Consider the following 22,360-nt stretch of genomic DNA (forward strand, 5'->3'; position numbering starts at 1 on the left):
CCACCTGAGGTTAAGGTCTTGCAGGCTGACAGACCAAGCTTCAACAGTCAGTACAATTTTACCTGGCTCAAGGGACCAGGATGCAGAGGGGTGCTGGCTGTCCTTGCTGCTGAGCAGGACTTGCAGTCTTAGAGTGGGCACCTTAGCAAAAGGTGACCTGCACATTGAGTTCACTGAAGCCGTTTAATTCTTACTTTTGAAGTTGGCCTTAGGTCAGGAATCACCAGGCAGAACTGCATGGTGACACTCTGGTATCTGAGGGGCAGAGGTGCTTCTGGCTATCCGTGGTGCTGAACGGGATCTGCGGGTGATCACTTTACCAGGTGTGCCAACACAGGCTGAAAGGAGATGCAAAGACTGGACAATGGAGCCACTGAGGTGGATTGCTGAGCTGTGTCGGCGAATCCTTGGGCCTGGAGCGTCTAGTAAAGTAGGTTCTAGTCCGACTGACCACCAACAAGCATTGGTGCCAGCAAGCACTGGGGTTTGTGAAATTTCCTTCCAGAGGACCAGGGGAATGATGCAGAAAACTGAGCCTCGCTGAGAATCGGGTTTGCAGTTCCCTGGAGGCTCCTGATTAGTTACTTTTGGGTGGCCACTCTTCAGAGCCCGGTAGACACTTCTTCAGTGGTCGTGGAAGTGCGGTCTGATTCTGCCGTCATCACGGGACTAGTACCTCTAGTCCTAGGGTGTCCTGATGAAGGGGATCAGTTGCAGAGGGTTCACCTTCATTTTGGAACCGGTCCCTGGTCTGGGGCGAGTTCAAGACCAGCAGTGTGCAGAGTGGCTACCATAGGTGCAGACTTTGTGCCTCTCTATGTGGAGTCCTGCCTTGTCGTGGAGTTGGGTCTTTTCTTGTTTGACAACAGATCTGATGTTCTGGTGTTAGGGGTGCCCCTTGAATCCTGGAGTTAGGGGGTGTTAAGGGCATCTAGCCCTGCAGCTAATCCGCCCCTTCGGTGACTATATTCAGAGGGTGCACATCACCAAACTACGCAGACCCCACTATTCCGAAGTCTTTTCAAGATGGCACAGGCCATCCTCCACGGTACACTCCAGCTGGCCCACCCTAGAGGTTTGGGCAGCCTCCGGGGAGTGCCCGCCTCCTGACTAGCTAATTTTCCCACCTGCCTGCCTTGGGAAGGTATGTGGGGCCCGGGGAGACTTTGCCCTTGAGTGGGGGACAAATTCCTTTGTCCAGCAGCAGCAGTGCAGCCTTTAAAGCTCACTGCTGTGATGGATCCATTAATAAGCCATCCTGGCAGGATGGAGGTGTTACTTCTGTCCTGCATAGGCCTTTGTTCCGACCTCTGGGAGCGGCACCCCCTCCCCAGCGTGAGGTCACACCTCTGTGTTGGTGGTAAACACTCTGGAAAGCCTGTCAAGGCACGGGAGAGCTGATATCTCAGTGGGCATCCTCTAAGGATGCCACCTGGGTACATGCTAGGTAATCCTGGGCCCGAGAATCGTGCCTGGGGTTAAAAAGCACAGGGTTTGATACCAAACACAATAGAATTCGGTCGAGCCATTATGGAGTTGGCATCGGTGCCAGCCCATGTTATCCTATGGACCCCCAGTCACTTACGGTAGTACTAGGTTTTAAATGCTACCTCTGAGCTATATATGCTTGCAAATATATGTCCACACTCAACACAATGCACCCTGCCTCCTGGGCTATAGGAGGCCTACATTAGGGGGTGACTGCCATATGTTATGGGCAGGGAGGGAACACTGCCTGCACATGGAGTGGGCAGAGTCAAACTCAAGCAGGTGAACTGCTTGTGCAGGGCAGACATGGCCGGCCTGCAGACCTTGCTTTTCTTGGAGTGACCCAGGGTGGCATAATCAGTGCTGCAACCCTGCTGACCTCTTTACCATCCTTGCCCTGGTTTCACTGGCACCCTTTACTAGGGCCTTACAGGGGTGGTAATGTACTTGCCAATCGGGTTATCCAATTTACAGTTATAATTTAAGGGAGTGAGCACTGGCACTGGAGCCTGGTTAGCAGGTCCCAGTGTACTCTCAGATCAACAACGACAGCATCAAGCAGCCAAATGTGGGGAGTGACCATCCAAAAGGGCACTTTACAACAATCAAGATTTTTTGTTTTTAATAAAAATGTATTTCTTTCTTTATCTATTGGCTGGCTTCGCTGTGACAGCATTCTGCTCTTTCCCAAGGAGCATATCGACACACAAACTTGTGCTCAGTGCCAGGAACTACTGTCACAATGTGTGCTTTTTGAGACCACAAAATGTTTTTTCTTTTTGCCAATATTTGTTATAATAGTGAGGGCCTGGCAGCTCCCACAGCAATAATGTTTTACAAAACTGTGTCAAAACAAGACGTGCATTGACATGAAACTAAAGGCTGACAACCAATGTCAAACATGTTGGCTTTGTCAATGCTTGTTTATTCTCATGTTTCCCATAATCTTGTTGAAACTGATTAGACTGGTTGTTCATTTGGAATGTTTTTTGGATCTACAAGTGTGTATCAACACATTTTACTAAAAGGTGCTTCAAAGAAATGGTATTTAATATTTCACAGTAATTTAGCAAACTTTTTTCGTAGTTACATTTGTTTGTGAACATTTTTTCTTTTTTTAAAGCAGAGAACCTTCAGTCTTGCTTTCCAGCTTCTGGAAATATTTGCATCTAATCATAGAGCACTCTGGGAGAATTATACATTGCCTCAGATTGTTCAACTTTACATATTTTTATACTGGGACCACTGTCAGTAGTGCAGTGTGAGTTTATAACTTTTCCTTAGAGCGCTCACCCAAATAAAGGCTTTGCATTACTGATCCATAAATACAAGTTTCAACATTAGCATATGTACACATTAACTTAACAGCAGACAATGTCCTTCCCTGATCCATAATGTGTTAGTGCAAGCTTGCAGCCAAAGAGCTTGTGCTGCAGGGGTTTAAGCCTGCTCTTCCCAAGGACAAAATAAACATTAAAAACCTGTTGTCCTTGCCCTCCAGCATTATGTCCTGGGAGTCGGACTATATTAATTCCACACCCCTGCCCTGGCTCCAAGGTAGGGAGCAATGTTTTTAACTACCTTTGGTCAGTGATTCCCTGTGCAGCGAGCTCCAAGAAATCAAAGTGGGGAGAGGGGGGGCTTTCACCAGTAGATGTTGGCTCCTGCCTACACACCCTAGCCTCACTAGCGGCATTGAGGATGCTGTTTCTGTACCAGGAGGTGCTTAAAGGCCAAGACAGGCCCCTCTTAGCATGTCATAGACGGACTGATGATGGGACCATCTTATTGGCTCCCTCCTGTTGGCCCACTAAAGGCTGACATACCCGTCCTTCTTCTCTCAAGGTTCTGTGTGTAAACAATTATTTTTGCTCTTGCTTCCCTCCGGTATTGGTGATTAATATGGGCAAAAGAAAGGCCATCACCAGCGCCACTTTGGGCTCAAAAACACCCGCCTTCATCAATTGACAGCTTCTTAGTGCAAGCGATGGACCGCTTATCAAGGAAAAATAATTCGGCAGGGTGCCATCTTTCACTCGCGGCTGAGGACCTTGATACTCTGACCCTTTTTAAGGCACTTAGGTACCCTACTATAAGCCCTGCTGATTCTGCTGGTGCCATGCTCCACCTCTCAAGTACGCCAAGTTGTTTAAGAGGGATTGTACTGGCCATAGTTGGTCCTGTAAGTATCAGTTCAGTGGAGGGGGCTACTCATATTAATGGTACGGCAACCAATGTTTTGTTTTCCTGATGTCGGCCGACAGCCAAAAGAAGGAAAAAAAGCTCAGAGTTAAACCGCCAAAACCGAAGCAATCAATAGGGTTAAACAAGATGGACAACTTGGTAACCTGCCTCCTATGAGCACCGACCCCGTGGGACAGCCTGGGTGCGCGTCTTAACGAACTTCAGGACACTAAGTTGTGTCTGGTCTATGACCAGCTTGCTGCCATTGAGACCAACTTAAGTAAATTGTGCAAATTGGTAGAAAGTGGCTCTGTTTCCCCCCCCCCCCCACCCCCCGCAGCCACAGCCCTGGGACGTTGACGATCCTATCCTCCCCAAACATCGGATACTCAACCATTAACAGATACTGGGACAGTTGGTGGTAGAGCAATGCTTAATTTGTGCTTGTTGTTTCCGGTGCTGAGCACCGGCACTTATTTTTGATGGCCCCGGCACTTAGTCTTGTGCCTCAAGCATTTGCTGCGAGCAAAAGACACATATGGGAAAGACTGAGGAAGGGAAAAACTAAAAAGCGTCACAAAGGGAGAAAGTAGAAAGCTGCTTGAGTGAGCTGAAGAGGCAGGGACTGGCTGTAAATGGATTGAAGAGGCCCGAGATGGCTTCAGGATTACGGCGCCTCAGTATTCCGTGTTCACTCCTTTAATTGCAGCAGCCGCGTGTTTAAGAGTAGGGCTTTGGGCACCGGCACCTTTTTATTTACAAATTAAGCACTGGGGTAGAGGTGGTGCTAACATCAACATTTTAACCCGGGCTACAGCTACAGTTGTAAATTTACTGGAGGGTGGGCATTGGGCCTCACAGGAGGGCGGGCATTGGGCTTCTAACAGTTCCAACAGCCAGACAGTAGGAAATCGGTCAAATTTGCCCCTTCCTCCCATGTGATTGATTTGCCTCCTGCCCTTAAGTTGTCGTTTTAGCTAATGTAGCCATCCTTCAGGCAGACTCTGTGGAGTCGACATCAGCGCTCAAAAATAAAGTAATCTTCTGGCTGAGCACCAATCTGAGCTGCAAGTGTGGCTTCAACGAGATTTTGTGTGTACGGTGGGTGGGGGCGGGGTACAGGTCCTGTGGCGAGGCAATACCCTGGTGACTATATAACTATTAATGTATGCAACCCCCAAGTTGCAGGTGAGGTCTTGGCATGGTGAAAACTAGTCCGATTAGGATTCTGCCACTTGTTTTTTTTTTTCTTCTTTAATAAACACTTCGCAGTCGCGCCTGTGAAGAATAATGGGGCTCGAGCCCCTCAACAAGTACCCACAAGACAGACACTGAATTAACACCCCCCCCACTCACTACTTGCGTTTTGTATAATAATATTATTAGCATTATCAGTAATTTGTTATATATTGCACAACATAAACTGAATTGCATCCTGTATTAATAATAGATGTTAATCAGGGAATAGTCAGTTCATTATCAGCCTCCAAAAGCTGAAGGTATGAGTCAAACCTCCTTGGATCCCACTGGTAGCCTGTACGTAACGCCCACATCTCTGCAGCAGGTGCATTTCCTCGCTGCAATATGGGACATGAGTCCCCTGGCTTAATGTTCCATAGACGTCCAACTTCACTTCACTGATAAGGGCTAACCTGCCCAAATCATAACTGGGGTTGCGTTTTTGGCCATGCTGAGGGGACCAAACAGGTCTTGCTGGACTCCTCTTCTTAGCTGGTGTCAAAACCAGGGGCAGCCATGGCGGAGGAGCGTCGCAATGCTGGTGAAAGCAGAAACATAAAGGGATAATAAAATTACTTAATTATCCCTTTATTTTTCTGCTTAGTGAGGGCAGGGCCAGCATCCTCCACGTCAGCAGGTGGAGGAGTGGTGGTCCTCTTCTAAGTGCGCATGTCTGTTAAGCCGGCTGTCTGAGGCCTGCCAAACTGACATGCGTGCTCCGAACTCTCCATCCAGCTGTATTGCTCAGCCGGGTGAAGACCAAGCGCGGTGTCCTAAGCCCTCCCTGAGCGGCATTTCTGCCCGCTCAGGCAAGTTCTGGCACTTCTTTCATGCTGCGTCACCACATGAGAGAAGCATCCGGATTGGTTGGGGAGGGGCGGAGAAGCCCAGAAGCTGCTGGAGTGGCAGAACACGGAGGTGGCAGGTACGTTTATTTGCTTGTTTGTTTTTATTGCCCCTCCATGCCCTGCCCCTTGCCGCTGCTGGTCAAGACTGCTGTGCTTGTGTGTTGTCATAATAGGCAAAAAAACAAAAGATGACAAAGTATGCCACTGATAGTTACTCCTGTGGAAGAAATTAGTGCAAGCATGTCACCGAGGGCTTTATTTCTCTCAGTAGCAACTCGAGTGGCACAGGCAGCCCGACTGAGCTCAGAGTCCTAGTACATGTGGGTGACTTACCGTTGGACATTAGTGGTACCCATCAATACGTTTGAAAACGCTCCAAATTAGCATATTCTATGCATAAATCATGAGTCTTGATCAAATGTGAGAATGTTTAGATTGAGTAAATCAGTGGCTTGTTCTCCTGTACCTGGACATTGCTTTCTTTTACAAGGAGACAACAGGATATAGTCATAATAATCCTGATAATTATAAGTATATTGAAGTCTGCAAGCTCTGAATTAAAAAAATAAAATTAAAAAAAAACGATAATGTTTTTAATACAGTCTGGTTGCTACTTTACTTCCCTGAGGCATGAAAGTGGCATCAATTTCTTATTGCACTTGAGGTGTGATGTCCTGACCATGCCAATTAGTATGCACATCAGATAAGAGAGCAGTACATCCAAAGGGTTAATTGGACCTGTCTGCAGGGCAGTCATTTTAGGTCCTGCAGACCTTCTTAAAATCTTTTATTGCTGTTTCCGCTGATCTCTCATGCTGTCAGAAAGTTTCTTTCTGGTTTCAGCTGCAAGATTGAGAGAAGAGCTGTCCAACCAAGATGATGACAGTATTCAGGGTTAATATCTGGCAAACCAGTATATGTATGAGAGATTAGGATGACTTTTGACATTAGAATGTCACACGGTGCTTAAATGATTTTACGCTTCTAGCAGTGCCCAATGCTTATGATTTCCTGACTATGAAATGCTTGTTTGTGGCTGCTTTTATGGTTAGTTTTTATGAAACAATATAAACATATTTGATTTGCAACAGGAATTTGTTAATTGAAGAACCTGAAAGCCATGGAGATCTTTGATTTAATATATTTCAATAACTGCATCAAAAAGTTGTACCACATGTCTTCATTTGCTCCACTCAGATTGGCACTGGTACCCTCCTCTCTTGCCTTTCTTCAAACCTTGCCCATCCTTCTGCCCTTGTTCAGTTAGTGGATGAGTTGAAACTCTCCAGATCTTTGAAATTGTATTTAAGCCACATCTAATCCCAGGGACAGAAATGTAAACTAAACTTTAGGACTTTCTTAGGAGCAGCTTCCCCAACAGGGACAGTTTTGTTGTTCGGTTGGCTCAATATTCCAGAGATTATCTGGGTGACCAGTTAAGGGTTCCCAAAAAAACCTGTTCTACTCTCCCTCACCCAATACCAAACATTATAATATACAGTGGTCAAAGTTACAATATACAAGCCTGCATTTAGGACAATCCTTAAAACTGCTAGAAAACATACCTTGCCCCACTACAATGCTCACATACTCCCTCCTTAAACGTTTGCATAAAATTACTGACAATGGTTAATTTGCGAGACCAGTTTAGTCTGCTTGGGGGGCCTTGCCTACTTCCCATGCATCAGCTAAGGTTCCATGTTCTGAACTGCACTCATCGACTAGCTGCTGGTAACATATAGCTGCTTTCGCACCATATTTAAATGTCTCAGTAGCCCAATAATACTGTTCGCTCCACTGAATATTGAAATTGCTTTATTCTGCATCTACTTTGCACTGTTGTGCTCTAAAGTGTGCTGTCACTGTGCACTCAGGATTGGGACTGTTCTATATAGGATCCATAATAAATGTTAAATTAATGATAATTTCTCTCACTCGTCTGTTCCAGACGGTACATAGTGAACTCTATAAAGTCCTCACAAGCTGGTATCTCTCCTTTAGAATGATACCTCACCGTATTGCGTTATTGAAATCTATTTTCGACTGGTCATACTTCTCCTTCTGTACTCCCATATATCCCTCCTTTTTGGGTCGATTCTACTCTCTCTCTCGTTCTACCCCTTTCCCTCCAAATAGCAGTCTCAGTATGTGGGTTGTGCAGTTTAGTCCCTTGATAGAGGCTCTGGGCGAGAGCAGGTAGGTGAAGATTACCAGAATTGTAAATAAAGTTAGACAGAAAGCTAGCATTTACCAGCTTCATTGTTGCAATCTGATTGGATACTATCATTCTTCTATGTTGCACCATCATTGTCCTTGTTTATGTCCAACTTCTTGCCAGGTTTGGAGGCCAGTGAAACTCAGGAAGACGTGTACATCGCCTCCGTGGAAACTGACCGTTCCGTAAGGGAACAGTTGCGCCTCTATGATACGCGGGGGCTACAGGAAGGCCTAGACTTGCCCAAGCACTACTTCTCCTTTGCTGATGGCTTCATACTTGTTTACAGTGTCGATAGCCTAGAGTCCTTCAGAAGAGTGGAGATGCTGAAAAAAGAAATTGACAGATTTAGAGACAAGAAGGAGGTAAGAAATAGGATCTCGAGAAGGAATGTTTCCTTCCATGTAAAACATTCCAGTTTGCACCATTATAATCTTTACGTGAAAGCTTTAATGTCTAAACTGTTTTCCACTATCTTTATCTATTTATTTTGTTTCATTTGACGATGTGAGTGGTTTTCCCAAACTCCCTCCAACCTCCTTTGTGGTTTTTGCCACCCAGTGGGGTGTTCTAGGGTGGGAGGGGCAGAAACAGACCTCGTGCAGCAGTGACCCCCAGTGGCAACTCTTGTTATGCTGTCTGCAGGCTTGTAGTCTGACTCTAGGCCTCGGTTGCCTCAACACCACCTGACTCAGCTTTGTGAGAGATGAAGACACCCTGAGAATTGTACCCCAGAAGAAAATCGGTCCTTCGTCTGGGCGCAGAACAGAGTGGAGTTTAGGAAATAGTTAAATTAATCCTCATTATACGGAATCCACTTAAGCTTCTTTTAAAATGAGACTTTTAGGCTTGTCTACTGGACTTATTGGTAATGTAGACTGCATGGGACAAAACTGATCAATGTCTTGAATCACCACACACTTGAATACAAATATTCCATCATTAAATGCAAAAGACCTTCCATAAAAAGGTGACCTTGTGCATAAACGTTGAATTATGTTTTGATTTACAATCTCATAGAGCAACTCTCAAGCATTCTATCCTATGCTTCAAACATGAAAAATGTGATGCATTGTGGGAGACAGTTTAAAACGGGAATTCTTCTTTTCTTCTTAGGGCCCTATTACCGAAGCAAAATTGGGTCAACTAAATTTACCCTTTTTTCATTTACCAAATATTCTGGGATTCCAGGCAGACATGAACCCATTTACAGGGGAAGAGGTTTCTGCCTCGAGTACAATGATCTTTGGGGGTGGAAATTCCAATCAAGTAGAGGGAATGTGGAACTCAAAGGCAACCTGAGGACTCCAGGGCGCACTTTGCATTGGAAGTGTGAAAATGACCACAAGCCATTTACATTTGGGGTCATTTCCAAAGTCTGATCCCACCTTTGAAATAGTTGAAGATTTGATCCAGCATAGGGCTGGATGGAAACCGACCAACCCCTGATTTGTTGAGTGGCATTCTGCACGTGATGCATATTTCCTGCAGAGGAACAAATGTGCATTTGCACTAGGGATTATTTTAAGTTACTAAAAGTGCTGCAACGCTTGTTGCCATACAGGGGAAGGCCCTTGACAATGGTTGACTGATCACCATTTTTTTGCTTATTTCTGTAATTGGGTGTGTCAAAGTAGTACTAATGAGATGGATCATTTTCTCAGATAGTGATAATGTGTGTAAACAATAAATAAATAAATAGAAACTGAGGTAGTATTAATGCGTTACTCTGCATAATTTGGTCCTCCCCTGCTCATCAATCCATTACCTAAGATTATCTCCCAGTCCATTAGTTGTCTTTGAACGTTATGCATGTGTTAAGGTAATGTATCTGTGACCTTTGATTATACAGAATTATATCTGGGGCAAAGTTTATATAGTGGAATGTTGCCCCGGAAATTGATTATATAATGAAATAGATTATAGGCTATAGTTTACATAGTGGAAAGTATCCTAGAAAGTTGTGAACGTAATGGCCTATATTATCCTGGATCTTCAATTGCATATGTGTTCCCTGGGATATTGTCTGCGTCGGTAAAGAATGCCTTTGCGAAGTTTATGTAGTGGAGTATATCCTGGGATGTTGTTAATGTAATGGCATCTATTATCCTGGATCTTTGATTGTATAGACTTTGCCCTGGGATATTGACTATGTAGTTAAATGATACCCTTGCAGCATTTTTATTGTGGAATATATCTGGGGAAATTGTTCATGTAATGGACCACGTTACCTTTTGCCTTCAATTATATTGAACGATATTCTAGGACATAGCTTTTGTAATGGAATGTAGTCTAGGAAATTGCTTATGAAGTTGTATATCGACTCTCGCTTATATCGAAAGTTTCCACCCTCGGTCTAGGAGGGCTACATCCATGCTTTATTTTTTTGCTGGCGAGTAGTTATGTAAATCAGTTCAATTTAGGTTCATGGTAAATTTTTGATCCATCAGTTTGTCTACCATGGTTTCACTCCTCCTTTGTGTAGCTTGGATCCCCCTGATATACCAGGATGTAGTGCAAGAGTGTTCTCATGCAGTGGAATCTTACTGCATCCACACAACTTCTGGACTTTAAATATGTCACAGTCGGCTTTACCTGGGAAAGACCTCCTTCCAAAAAGCAAAAGAAAATCTAATTACATTCATACAGAATTATTGGATGAAAATGCACGGTGTTCCTTAAAGCTGCAGCACTGTCCTGGGAGGCCCCTCTTTTCACAGCTTCACTGCTGGTATGAGGGAATGCACTTTCTTGGCCTACTTATGCTACAGGGATAACAGCTTGTTATGAGAAGCTTTAAGACCTGGTTGTTTCTTGGTCTGACTTCTCGCTGCTCCAGCTCGCAGGCTTCAACTTGACCCTGGCAATGGGCAGTAGTTACTTATAGAAAACCTGACCGGAACTTTACATCTTGAATTGACGTAACATTCTGAAGATTTTTCCAAGCAATTCATTTGCATGCCACTTGGTAGCATTGTGCGGCTCAGCATCAACTCAGTCCTGTCCCGCTGCAGAAGTGATGTTGGGAGTCGCAATATAACTGTCATCTTTGTATGTCTATACCCATTCATTTCTTTCCGCCCCTTCCGACGTGGACCCAGGGCTCTCTCCCTTAATTTTTGTCACTTGAGTGAAAAATTCTCAAATTTTTATCAGTGTGTAAGAGACTTCTCCCCCTAAAATCACAGGGCTCAAACCCTTAAAGGATAGCCACAAGCAGGTGTCAGTCACGGACACATGAGGTCTATCTGTTATTTCAGCTCCTTGCATGACTCAAAGTCTTACAAGAAATGTACTCAAATTAATCCAAAGACCATTTGGGACTGCGAGGCCAAACTGTACATCGCCGAGCATCATTGAAAGGGTCAGAAGGCTCAATCTCAATCAAAGTTACAGGCGCGTTCTTGGTCCCGAGGCCATTTTAGACAGAAATCATCATCATCATCCCACTCCAGATCATTAGACAAGCCCAAAAAGAAACAACATAAGAAGTCCCAACACGGCTCTCCTTCTTGCCAGGAGACGCTGCACAGATGTCACGGTACCTCCAGATTTTAGCCGCCCACCCCCAAACAACCCCACGCAATAATCCCCGGTCCATTGGCAATCCCACAGCAGATTCAAAGAGGCTATGTTGCAGGGTTTATTGTACCCTTCAGAGCTCTCTTTTAGGACCCATGGATCTGAGAACACTTTCATTCGAGTCACTGCCATCAGATCTGTCCCCAACGCCGACTGCATCTCTTGACCCTTCTCTGGTGTTCATCCCAACTCAGGGACGACGCCCACTCTGACTTCTCGCATGGAACCAATACCACATCAGTTCCCGTACGTCGACACAGGAGAGAGAGCCCACAATCCTTTCAGACTTTAAAATGAATCCGCCACAACCGCAAGTGAAGTTATGCCTAGCTCGACCACTTTCACAACCCCGTTCTTACTCAGACGTGCTTATGCTGCCAGATAGGTGTTTTGACCTGAAGGCACATGAAGATGACGATGATGATGAACTGCAAGTATCTGATGAAGAAAATCGTTTTCTGGACCTAGGTAAGTCAATGACTTACCTACATTGACCTCAGTGCACAGAGGAATCTGCATCATCTGCTAAGCTAATCAGGCAGGTGGCAGTAGTTCTTTACCTCCGTCGTCCGCCAGTGGAGATAAACAAAAACATGTATTGATGGAAGTCCTGCAGCCAAGGCACACCTCTTCGGAATTACTCCTTCCATTTGATGAGGCCCTCACAGACACCCCCTTGGGCACCTTGGTAAACCCAGGATCTGGCCCCCGTCAATAGGCAAATAGTCCAATGCACATGCCGGCTTCGGGGGACCCACCTTTCTTCCTGCTGCACCCATAACCAGAGAGGTTCAGTCTTCCACCAGTCGGCTAAATCCAAATGGGTTTCCAACCACCATGCCAGACCAAAAGTCGAAACGTATGTATGCATTCGGGAAACCGTTGTTCTCCCCTGCCAGCCTTGCCCTCACCCCTATAAATTAGGTCTCCTAGGGCATATTCGCATGCATTGTGGGACTTGGTAAGTGATATCTTGCCTGCAGACTCAGACTATCTTTGTGCCAGCCTCCAACAAATTATCTGGTTGGCCAAGATGCAATGTGGTACAGGAACGCCAGGCATGGACACTACTAACTGTCTGGGTAGTGCAGTAGGTACCAGCATTGACAAGATGCACATGCTTCTCCATTGATACCAACAGTCCCTAATGGGCATGCCATTTGATGGTACCCGTTGCTTTGGATACCAGACAGTCTCTGGATTACAGCACTTCAAAGAAAGCAAAGCAATAGGATGCTCTCGTGGCCTTCCACCGCCTGTACGTCCGTTTCTCCCTAGCAATATCTGCTCTTTAGAGGCTTCAGACAAGGCATGCAGCAGAGACGATAACAAACTTTGCTTCTGCAACAACCGACCTCTAAGTCCCTTCATGGTAGGGGACAAGGATCCGAATGACAGTGCCCTGGCTTCCAAAGACAATGAACTATGCAGTCCCACACAGCCTCTACCCACTGCTGCAAAATCCCTTTAGTTTGCTCCCAGCTGCGTGCTGTCACCTGTTTGGAAACCGGATAAGTTATTGCTGCCACAGGTGTCAAAGCGTATATGAGATAGATAGGTGCTTCAAATTGTCCAATGCAGTTATATTCTGCCTTTCTTATCCACCCTTCCAGACACGCCATCTACACCATGGCTTCCAGGGGACTACTTGTCCATTCTTTGCCAAGAAGTTCACACTCTTTTGGAGAAGAGAGCTAAAGAAAACATCCCAGCACCAGAAGGCAGGACTGGTTGCTACTTCTTTTACATTCTGGTGCCAAAAAGAGGACGGAGGACTTCACCCCTTTTTTGTACCTATGGCCTCTGAACTTCATCCTCAAGAAGCATAAGTTTAAGATGCTCACCCTAGCTCAGGTTTTGTCTCTCCCTAGTTCAAGAAGACCTCGCCAGTGCCTGTTCTTTGAATGGTTGCTAAAGTCTGGGTCATCTCAGAACAGTCATGAGCCACCTCCACACTACTGCCGGCCTGTTGGCATCCATTGGGATTTACCATCAACCTGCTGAAGTCCTACCCGACTCTTTCATAGAGGTTTCCATTCATTGAAGCCATCCTCAACACAATGCTTTTTCAAGACGTCCTGTGCTTTAACGATTCCAGGATATTAGGACTATCATCCCAATGTTTCAGCCCTTGACAGGGTCTCAGTGAGAGCGGCTCTGAGGCTTCTCGACCTCAGTGGATTTTGAAGCCTCAGTAGGCGTAGCACCAAGGGAACCTTGCAGATTACAGCCAGGTATTGGAGGAGGCTGCGGAAGATCTGCAGTGGTGGTTGCTGGACTGTGATTGGACTGGCAAAAGATCTTTCTCCTTACCCCACCGGCTGCTAACAGTTATGACTGATGCATTGTTGCTGGATTGGGAAGGCCATCTGGAAGAGGACTCTGGTCTTTGTCGGACACCCCCCTTCAAGTGTACCTGTTGGAGTTGCTGGTGATTTGCTTGGCACTAAAGGCTTTCCTCCCGTCCATCAAGGGGAAACAGATGCAAGTCCTTACAGACAAGACCACCACCATGTGGTACTCCAATAAGCAGAGCTGGGTGGGTCCTGTGCCAAGGGTCTATGCCTCTGGGACGGACTGAGTAGTCAGGGCATCTCCCTGTTCGTACTACACCTGGTAAGATCTTTAAACCCCCAGGGTGGACAAAATCAGACGGTGTTGTTTAGCAGACCATGAATGACAGCTATACTTCACGATGATACAGGGCATCTTCCAGCAATGGGAAGAACAGTCTTGAACTTTATGCCACTGCAGAGAATGTGCAGTGTCCAAACATTTTGAGTATTCGAGTTCCCAAGTAATTTTTCTCTTGATGATGCCTTACAGTTGTACTGGCGCTAAGGACTCCTGCACGTCTTCCAGCCTTTCTCTCTCCTGCTCACGATTCGGAAGGAGGTCAGGAACGACCAAGCCCAAGTCACCCTTGTGGCTCCATAGTGGGACAGGAGAGCGTGGTACGTAGAACTTCTGGCCATGAGCATCTGTCCGTCAATCATGTTGCCTCATGATGAAGATCTACTATTGCAGCCTCAGGGCAGGGCAGGCTCCTACACCGAAGCCTGTAAAATTTACACCTCCAAGCTTGGAGATTGAGGGGCAACTGATAACTGCTTTCAGCCCCCGCCTCCTCCCCCATTATAGAAAGTGTAAATCTAGAAGCAAGGTGTCCCTCCACCCAAACCATCTCAGCAGGGCACTGGAAGAAGTTTGTAGTGTGGTATTCTTCTGGGCATATCCAGCCCCTGCAAGCCCAGTTTTATGCCGTCCTTTTCTCCCTTTCATTAACCCAGCAATGTCTACTGGGGTGTCAGTTAAAGGTGATTTATTGGCCTTTCTGCAGTTAACTGATGTGCAATCTTTGTTTAACTCACCTGTTATGATTCAATTCTTAAAAGGTCTGACAGACATTTTACCATCACAACCTTTGTGATGCCCAAATGGGATCTGAATTTGGTTCTTGCATTTTTTATGTGAATCTCATTTAAACAAAAATACAGTTGACCTTTAAAACTACTGACCCTAAGACCATGTTCCTCATAGCAATCAAGTCAGCTTGTCGCGTGAATGAGATACAAGCACTCTCTGTCCAACAACCATACATCACTTTCTTTCTGGACTAGCAAGTGCTACGGACTAAGGCAGCATTCTTCCTGAAAGTTATCACACCCTTCCACATCTGACAGTCTATTACACTGGCAGCATTCGTTGCCCCTCCTCACCCATCCAATGAGGAAGAAAGACTCCAGTGCTTGGATCCTAAGAGTGCTCTGAGCTTCTACATTGATCTCACCAGTGACCGTCGAGTGGACGATCAACTCTTCATTGGGTTCTCTGGAACAAAAAAAGGAAAATTAGCATGGAACGGACCATCTTCATGTTTATTTTCCTCTGTATTAAGATCTTTTATGGCTTGGCTAAGAAACTACCTCCGGAAAGCCTGTGGGCTCATTCCACCAGGGCGAAGGTTGCTACCCACTGCAATGCCATGTGGAGTGCCTGTCTCGAGCATCTGCGAGGCTGCTACATCTGCATCAGCCCACATGTTCACGAGGCACTATGATTTGGATAGCCAGTACGGCGGGAGGGGCATCTTGCCTGTTTGGTCCTGCAGGATTTTACTAGTTTGAGCGAGACTTACCACCTATGGAGCTACTGTTTTGCTGTCTATTCATAGTTGCAGCATCCACCAGAAAGAGCATCACCGAAGGTAAGTAACACATCCTTCTGATGAATATTTTGAACAGCAAATTCCTCATCGACCCGCCCTCCTCCCCATTCTGTGGAATGAACTCCTTCGGTTTATATATTAAAAAGATTCCAAATAGAGATCTTCACACTTGCACAATCTGGTTATTAAACAGTTTGCGACAGGCGCAAAAAACGTTCAGAAATAAACTGACATCGACACGAGAGATGGCAGTTATACTGTGGCCCTGATATCACCTCCGGACTGACTGCAGAGACGCCTGACACCACCTACCGGCCTGCGAGGGAATTGCTAAGAAATCTGCACTTTTGGTGTCCGAGGTGCAAATAGATGCATCATGATATACTTGGAGTTCCTGCCAAAACATTTGCCGCTTGGATATTTAAAGGGAACTATGTCCCAGAGCACGCTTGTAATCCTGTACAATATGTACTTGATCTCCAGCATAATGAGCCAAGCATCAGGCCACTAGCTCTGTTAGTATGCGTTTGAGGTCCTCAGATGGGCACACCATATACATCCAGAATTAAAATAACTACCATTGATTTAGGTACTGGGGCCAGCACTGCAGCACACAGAACCATCCTGCTTAACAGCAAATTGAAATGTGAGGCTTGTGCGGTAATTTGATGCAGATTTTTTATATCTATTTTGTTTTGAAAATGTAGATTTTTTCTAGTAATTTATGAAGAAAAGTCTTAATTTTATTAAAGACATGGAGGCTCCTATTATGCCTTCTAATCTTGCTTTCATGACATAGCAGCAGTCAAGAACTACAAATCCCAAAAGGCTCAGCTACAGGCTGGCCAATAGGACTAAAGAACATAACAGTAGTAACCACCAATAAGGTAATCGAACTGACTATAGCGTACACACTTGACTGCAAGCAGCCCTCCTTTTTGCTGTTCGCAGTCAAGATAAGTACTCTTATTTCCTCTTGAAATCATTATTGATACTGGTTACAATGTATTTTTACTTGTATGTGTTATTAATTTACATGGTAATGGTATTTTAATCTTGGAACGTTTCCTTTCGTTCCATCTAACTCGCGCTGTGCATCTGCTTGTTTTGCCTTCTTGATGCGACTCGCGCCTATTCCTCTTTTCAGCGGGACTCACACCCACCATTTTCCTTTCCTAACAGCTCACACATCTGCAACGGTTTCAACCACTGCAACGCCTTACTGCTTCATCCTCCGTATTGCTCAGCCACGCTCTTCTTTCATGCTTCACTGCCCACATTGCCAGTTCTGTTCTCCGGCGTCCTCGTCTTCCTCGTCTTTGCTTCGTCGAATGGGGCGCAGCCTTTGACTCCACCTCTCTTATTTTTCATCAGCACTTCAGTTGTTGCAGTACACGCCTCAGGGTAGTGTTTCTTTCATTTTTTTTCTCGCCTTTCTCCTTTCTGGCTTCATTAATCCCTTATCAACTTTTTGCACTTTTAATTCTTAAAAACGGAAATTGATAGCTCCCCTTTAGTGCTCGACATGAATGACGATGGGGAAGCTTATAAAAAAGAACTAAATGATTCTATTCAGTTTTCTGTGGAACAAGCCCTTGAGGCTTTAATGGAAAAAATGTCTAAGAACATCGAAAATATTGTCCTAAAGATTGTAAAGAAAAACTGGTTTAAACAAATGCACCTCGAAAAAGCTCTATGGCGGATTCATCCAGAAAAAAACACACATGTGCTGAAAATCCACCCACCACAGTTCAATGAGTGAGATTTCACTAATGTGAGCTGTAAGCGCATCTTTTCAAATTGATTTGGAATAAAAGTGTTCTATGCAACCCATGGGATTTCCTTCTGTGGAACCTCAACAAAGGTTGTTATTTGGCTATATTCCAAAGTACACTGTGCACAGTTTCTGGTTGGAAAATAATGGAGGCAGATTAACACACCTCATTCTATTAAATGTTTTCTCAAGGTGGTCTTCTCCCACTATCTGCCGAGCCTGCCTTTGGGGAAGTGGCAGTAAGGAGAGTTGGGTCTGGGCTCTCACTGCTAGTTATTAAAAGATGAACCTTACCAATCTGAAAGTATATCGCTGCCACTCAGATTAGGTCCATCTTTCGAAACTGCATTCCCAAGACTGAGCTCTAGAGACAGACAGTAGTCAACATCACCTGTTTGCAAGGAGATATTATCTTATATTGGAGTGACTGTATGCATTTTGTTTTCTCTTGTGCAGGTGAGCATGGTTATCTTGGGGAACAAATCAGACCTCGCCGAGCAACGACAAGTAGACCCTGAAATGGCGCAGCAGTGGGCTAGGTTCGAGAAAGTGAGGTTGTGGGAAGTCACGGTGACCGAGCGGAAGACGCTGATTGAGCCTTTCACGTTCCTGACCAACCGGCTCGCCCAGTCTCAGAGTAAATCTTCCTTCCCGCTGCCAGGGAGGAAGAGCAAGACCAACACCACATCCGAAAATTGATAATAACTCTGCGTAGGAAATGCATAGGCAACAAGGACCAGGATAGCCTGTTCTTACACCCACAGCCAATGTTGTGAATAGTCAACCACCAGGAGCTGTAGGTAGTGGTAACTCTAAGATGCAGAATCAGCAAAAGAAGCCAGAAATTGGACAGCGAGTAAGAAGCTGAAGCACTTTTGATGGTTTGAGGCTGAGAGAGGGGACAGCAGGAGTATCTAGAGGTTGGGACAACAGCGACAGACGTGTTAGCTCTTTGATCACTCCGACACCAGGTCTATTGCCTGTTGGCATCAGTCCCCCCTCTCCACACCTCTTCAGCCGAGGTGGCCACGTTAGATCCGCATCCATGTAATATTTTATTTCGGTCATTCTGTGAGGTGGTTGTGGTGGTAGTTCACAACGTAAGTTTGCACCTTCAAGTGGCTTAACAAATCCCTTGAGATGTAGATGTTTGGGGTTTTGAGTCATCGGTACCTGCTCACTGGCCACTTTAAGCACAGCCGCTCAGATGCTAGAGGCTCTCTGTGCTGAGTCCACCTTTTGACATTGGTGACAACCTAATCCTCTGTTGTGTAAACCCAATCCGAGCCATGTCCTGCACAGCTCCTTTGATGCTCCTTTGGAATAGTTCTTTATCCCTTATTGCCAATCACTTTTCAGACTGTAGCACCAGAAACACACTCACACACACACTCACACTCACTCACTCACTCACTCACTCATTCACTCACACTCACTCACTCACACACACACACACACACACACACACTCACACACTCACACACTCTCACACTCACTCACACACTCTCACACACACTCTCACACACACTCTCACACACACTCTCACACACACTCTCACACACACTCTCACACACTCTCTCTCTCACACACTCTCTCTCTCACACACTCTCTCTCACACACTCTCTCACACACTCTCTCACACACACTCTCTCACACACACTCTCTCACACACACTCTCTCACACACACTCTCTCACACACACTCTCTCACACACACTCTCACACTCACACTCTCACACTCACACACACTCACACACACTCACACACACTCACACACACTCACACACACTCACACACACTCACACACACTCACACACACTCACTCACACACTCACTCTCTCTCTTTCGCTCTCTCTTTTACAGAGATTGTTCTTTTTCTGTCACTTGAGTTCTAACCTTGTCCTGCTCTGGTCTTCTCATTTTGAGAGTCCCTAGGACACCTTATTTTTTATGATGATGTTTGCAGCATAACTGTATAAATACCAATATTTGTGATGTTGGCTAGTTTATATTCCTGTATATTTATAATAAAGTCATGTAATTGATTGATGTCGCATGTGTCCTTATCATATATATATAGTTTTGTTCTATTACCTTGGGACTTACAATGGCATTTTCATCTTTCAATGATACTTCTTTGAGCAAAGGTGCGTTGCCAGTTTTTTTTAACCCTCTCCTCTGGTGTTATGTAATGTCTTTGATCATACTTCTAATAAAGAAGTACTTTCTGTATTCCCTAATTTGGCTAGTAAGATGACTCAGTGGGTTAATGTACACACTGCAGATATCTGTCTGTAACCTGTACTTCACAAGTTAAAATTCCCTTGGGGGTCAGCTTGACGTTTACATTTTTTTCGTGTGAATTTAAATGAGCACCTTTTAAGAACTGCAGTAGTTTCATTTCCTGTTTATTCGGTTTTTTTAAGTGCATGATTAAAAAAAATCTTTCCTTATTGGCACCTTATATGATTTTGGGTGTGTATATATATGTGTGTGTGTGTGTGTGTGTATGTATATATATATATATATATATATATATATATATATATATATATATATATATATATATATATACACACACACCTATCCCAGTGGCGGTAGGTAGTTGTAGTTGGGACCTAGTTTCTATAGAAAAAGGATTTTTCGTTTTGCTAATAACTTTGGTGCAGTTTGATGAATCTTCAAGATATTTTCAAAACGTATGCTTTGCTAAGTTCAGCATCTGTCTTGAAAGTTTCAGGGTGATTTCTCAAGCAAAAGGTGGGGGGGGGGGGAGGGGGGAGTCCCAAAACCCATAACCCATTTTCCCCATTCATATTTCCATAGGCCCTTAAGACACGCCTACAGCCCGGACCACTGAACAGAATTCCACCAAATTTGACACAAAGGTATATTGTATTGCACAGATTACACTTTTTATGATTTGGTGTAAATCCGTTCAGTAGTCTTGGAGTAATTTAGGGCCAAAAAATATACATATATATTGACGCGGATCCATGCGCCACAAGAAGAGTCTGATTGGCTGGCCGCAACCCGACTTCGGGGGTGGGAGAAAGAAGAGAGAAAAAACATATAAGGACACATAGAGGGGTCCTTTAGGGACCCCTTGTTAGCAAAAATTGCCCATTTATTTATTTATTCGGCCTATTCCCAGATTCGTGAATCCATTTGAGGGTCTGCGAATCCAGAGAAAAACTGGAAAACAAACAAAATACCCACTGTATCCAAACTCATGCAGTGAACGGCCCAAGGTTTGGGTGCATGCAAGAGGGTTGGCCGCCGGGCCTGGCCATCCAGCCCATGTGGCCATACCCCACTGTGCGCAGCGCTGCTTATATTGACGTCTGTGCGTGCTAAAAACACCATAGAAATTCACTGGAAAAAAACAAAAGGTTACAGGGACGTTATAGTTAGGTCCTGAATTTACTCGCACAAAACCTTAGAAATTCAGCAGTTATTTCAAGTAACTATAACTCGCACCTTCACCATGCGCAGCTAATTACTCCACATTTTATTTCACCGATGACACCTTCTTTGGCGTCTTTTGATACGATCACTGCAACATTTGCAATAAAATTATTGATCAGAAAACTGCATGGCAAGGGCGTGAGTTATAGTTACTTGAAATAACTCTAACTATAACTGATGAATTTCTAAGGTTTTGTGTGAGTAAATTCAGAACCTAACAATAACGTACCTGTAACCTTTGTTTGTTTCAGTGAATATATATATTCACTGGTCTGGTCTTCCATAGGAAAAGCTTTTTTGGTGTTGCAAACAACTTTGAACCGTTTGATGAATCCCTATGAAACTTTTCAAAAAGGTGCTACTTTTTTTTACTAGTTTGTACGTGGAAAGTTTTGGGGCGAGCTGTCAAATGGAGGCCAGGAAAAAAGTGGGGTCCCAAAAGGCAAAATCCCCATACATTTGCCAAGGACTTCCTTAGACGGGCCTACGGCAAAAACTGCTGATTTGAAGACACTGAATTTGACTGGAAGCTAGATCCTGGTCCACAGATTCTGCTTTTTGTGACTCTGTGTAAATCTGCTCAGTAGTGTTTGAGAAATTAAGGTTGGAAAAAATGATTGTATGTCTGGACAGTTGGGTCTGCGAGAGTCTCTCGAGACTCTTACGGGAGTGACAGTTTAAAAATAGAGCTCTCTGATTGGCCCAGGGAACTTTATTGCCTTTAGGCCATCTCGTTTATGCGGGAGTCAGACTCCTGCGAGAGGGGGCGCTCTGATTGTCTGCCAGCAATATGAGAAAAATGTTGTTGGCAGCCATTACACGATTTGGGGACCCGATTTAGTCCCCCTGTCCTAAAAATAGGGTATGAATATCCTGACCTCTGAGGCCCCATGGGGGAGATGCACAAGCCCCCCGACCCGGTTAAAAAAATAAATCGGCAAAAAATGCAGCAAGATTCTTGCGGGACTGGAAAAAAATAAATGAAAGGCGACCGTGTGGCATTTATTTTACTATAAGCTCTGGAGCACACACCCCCAGGGCTGTATTCTTGAAGAGAACAGGGACTGCGTATCTCCCCTGACCTCCTAAGACTCCAGAGGCCCTGTGGAGCCCCTTCCATGGGGCCAAACATATTATGTATGAGGAGGGAGGGACTCACGGCCACACCCCTCCCCGAGCCATGCCAGGGCCAAAATTTGGCAAAATGGAGAGAGGCGCCGTGGATCCCGTCCCCCAAGTCTCTAAAGACCCCGAGGAGTCCACCCGCGTGGCCAGTTACTTTAAGCCATTAATGCTCCGGTGACCCCATCCGGCTCAGATGCTACATTCTGGTCAGCCCATCCCCAGGACACATTGATTTCCGTGCCCACTCTAGCGCGGGCAGGGAAACGTGTT

At 45.1% G+C, this 22,360-nt stretch overlaps 1 protein-coding gene across 4 annotated transcripts in view; it reads left to right on the top strand.

The window, feature by feature from the left end:
• The window catches only part of NKIRAS1 (NFKB inhibitor interacting Ras like 1), an 84,329-nt gene extending 64,786 nt beyond the window's left edge, over nucleotides 1-19,543 (top strand). For all 4 annotated transcript variants that reach the window (XM_069212042.1, XM_069212044.1, XM_069212043.1 and 1 more), the window contains 2 exons: nucleotides 8,098-8,339; nucleotides 17,955-19,543. In XM_069212042.1, coding sequence (XP_069068143.1) covers nucleotides 8,098-8,339; nucleotides 17,955-18,197 — 485 coding nt within the window. In that variant the 3' untranslated portion in view covers nucleotides 18,198-19,543. The remainder of the gene's footprint in view (nucleotides 1-8,097; nucleotides 8,340-17,954) is intronic.
• The last annotated feature ends 2,817 nt before the right edge of the window (nucleotides 19,544-22,360 follow it).

This window comes from Pleurodeles waltl, chromosome 10, assembly GCF_031143425.1.
Source record: "Pleurodeles waltl isolate 20211129_DDA chromosome 10, aPleWal1.hap1.20221129, whole genome shotgun sequence".
In the NCBI taxonomy this organism is placed as follows: Eukaryota; Metazoa; Chordata; class Amphibia; order Caudata; family Salamandridae; genus Pleurodeles; species Pleurodeles waltl.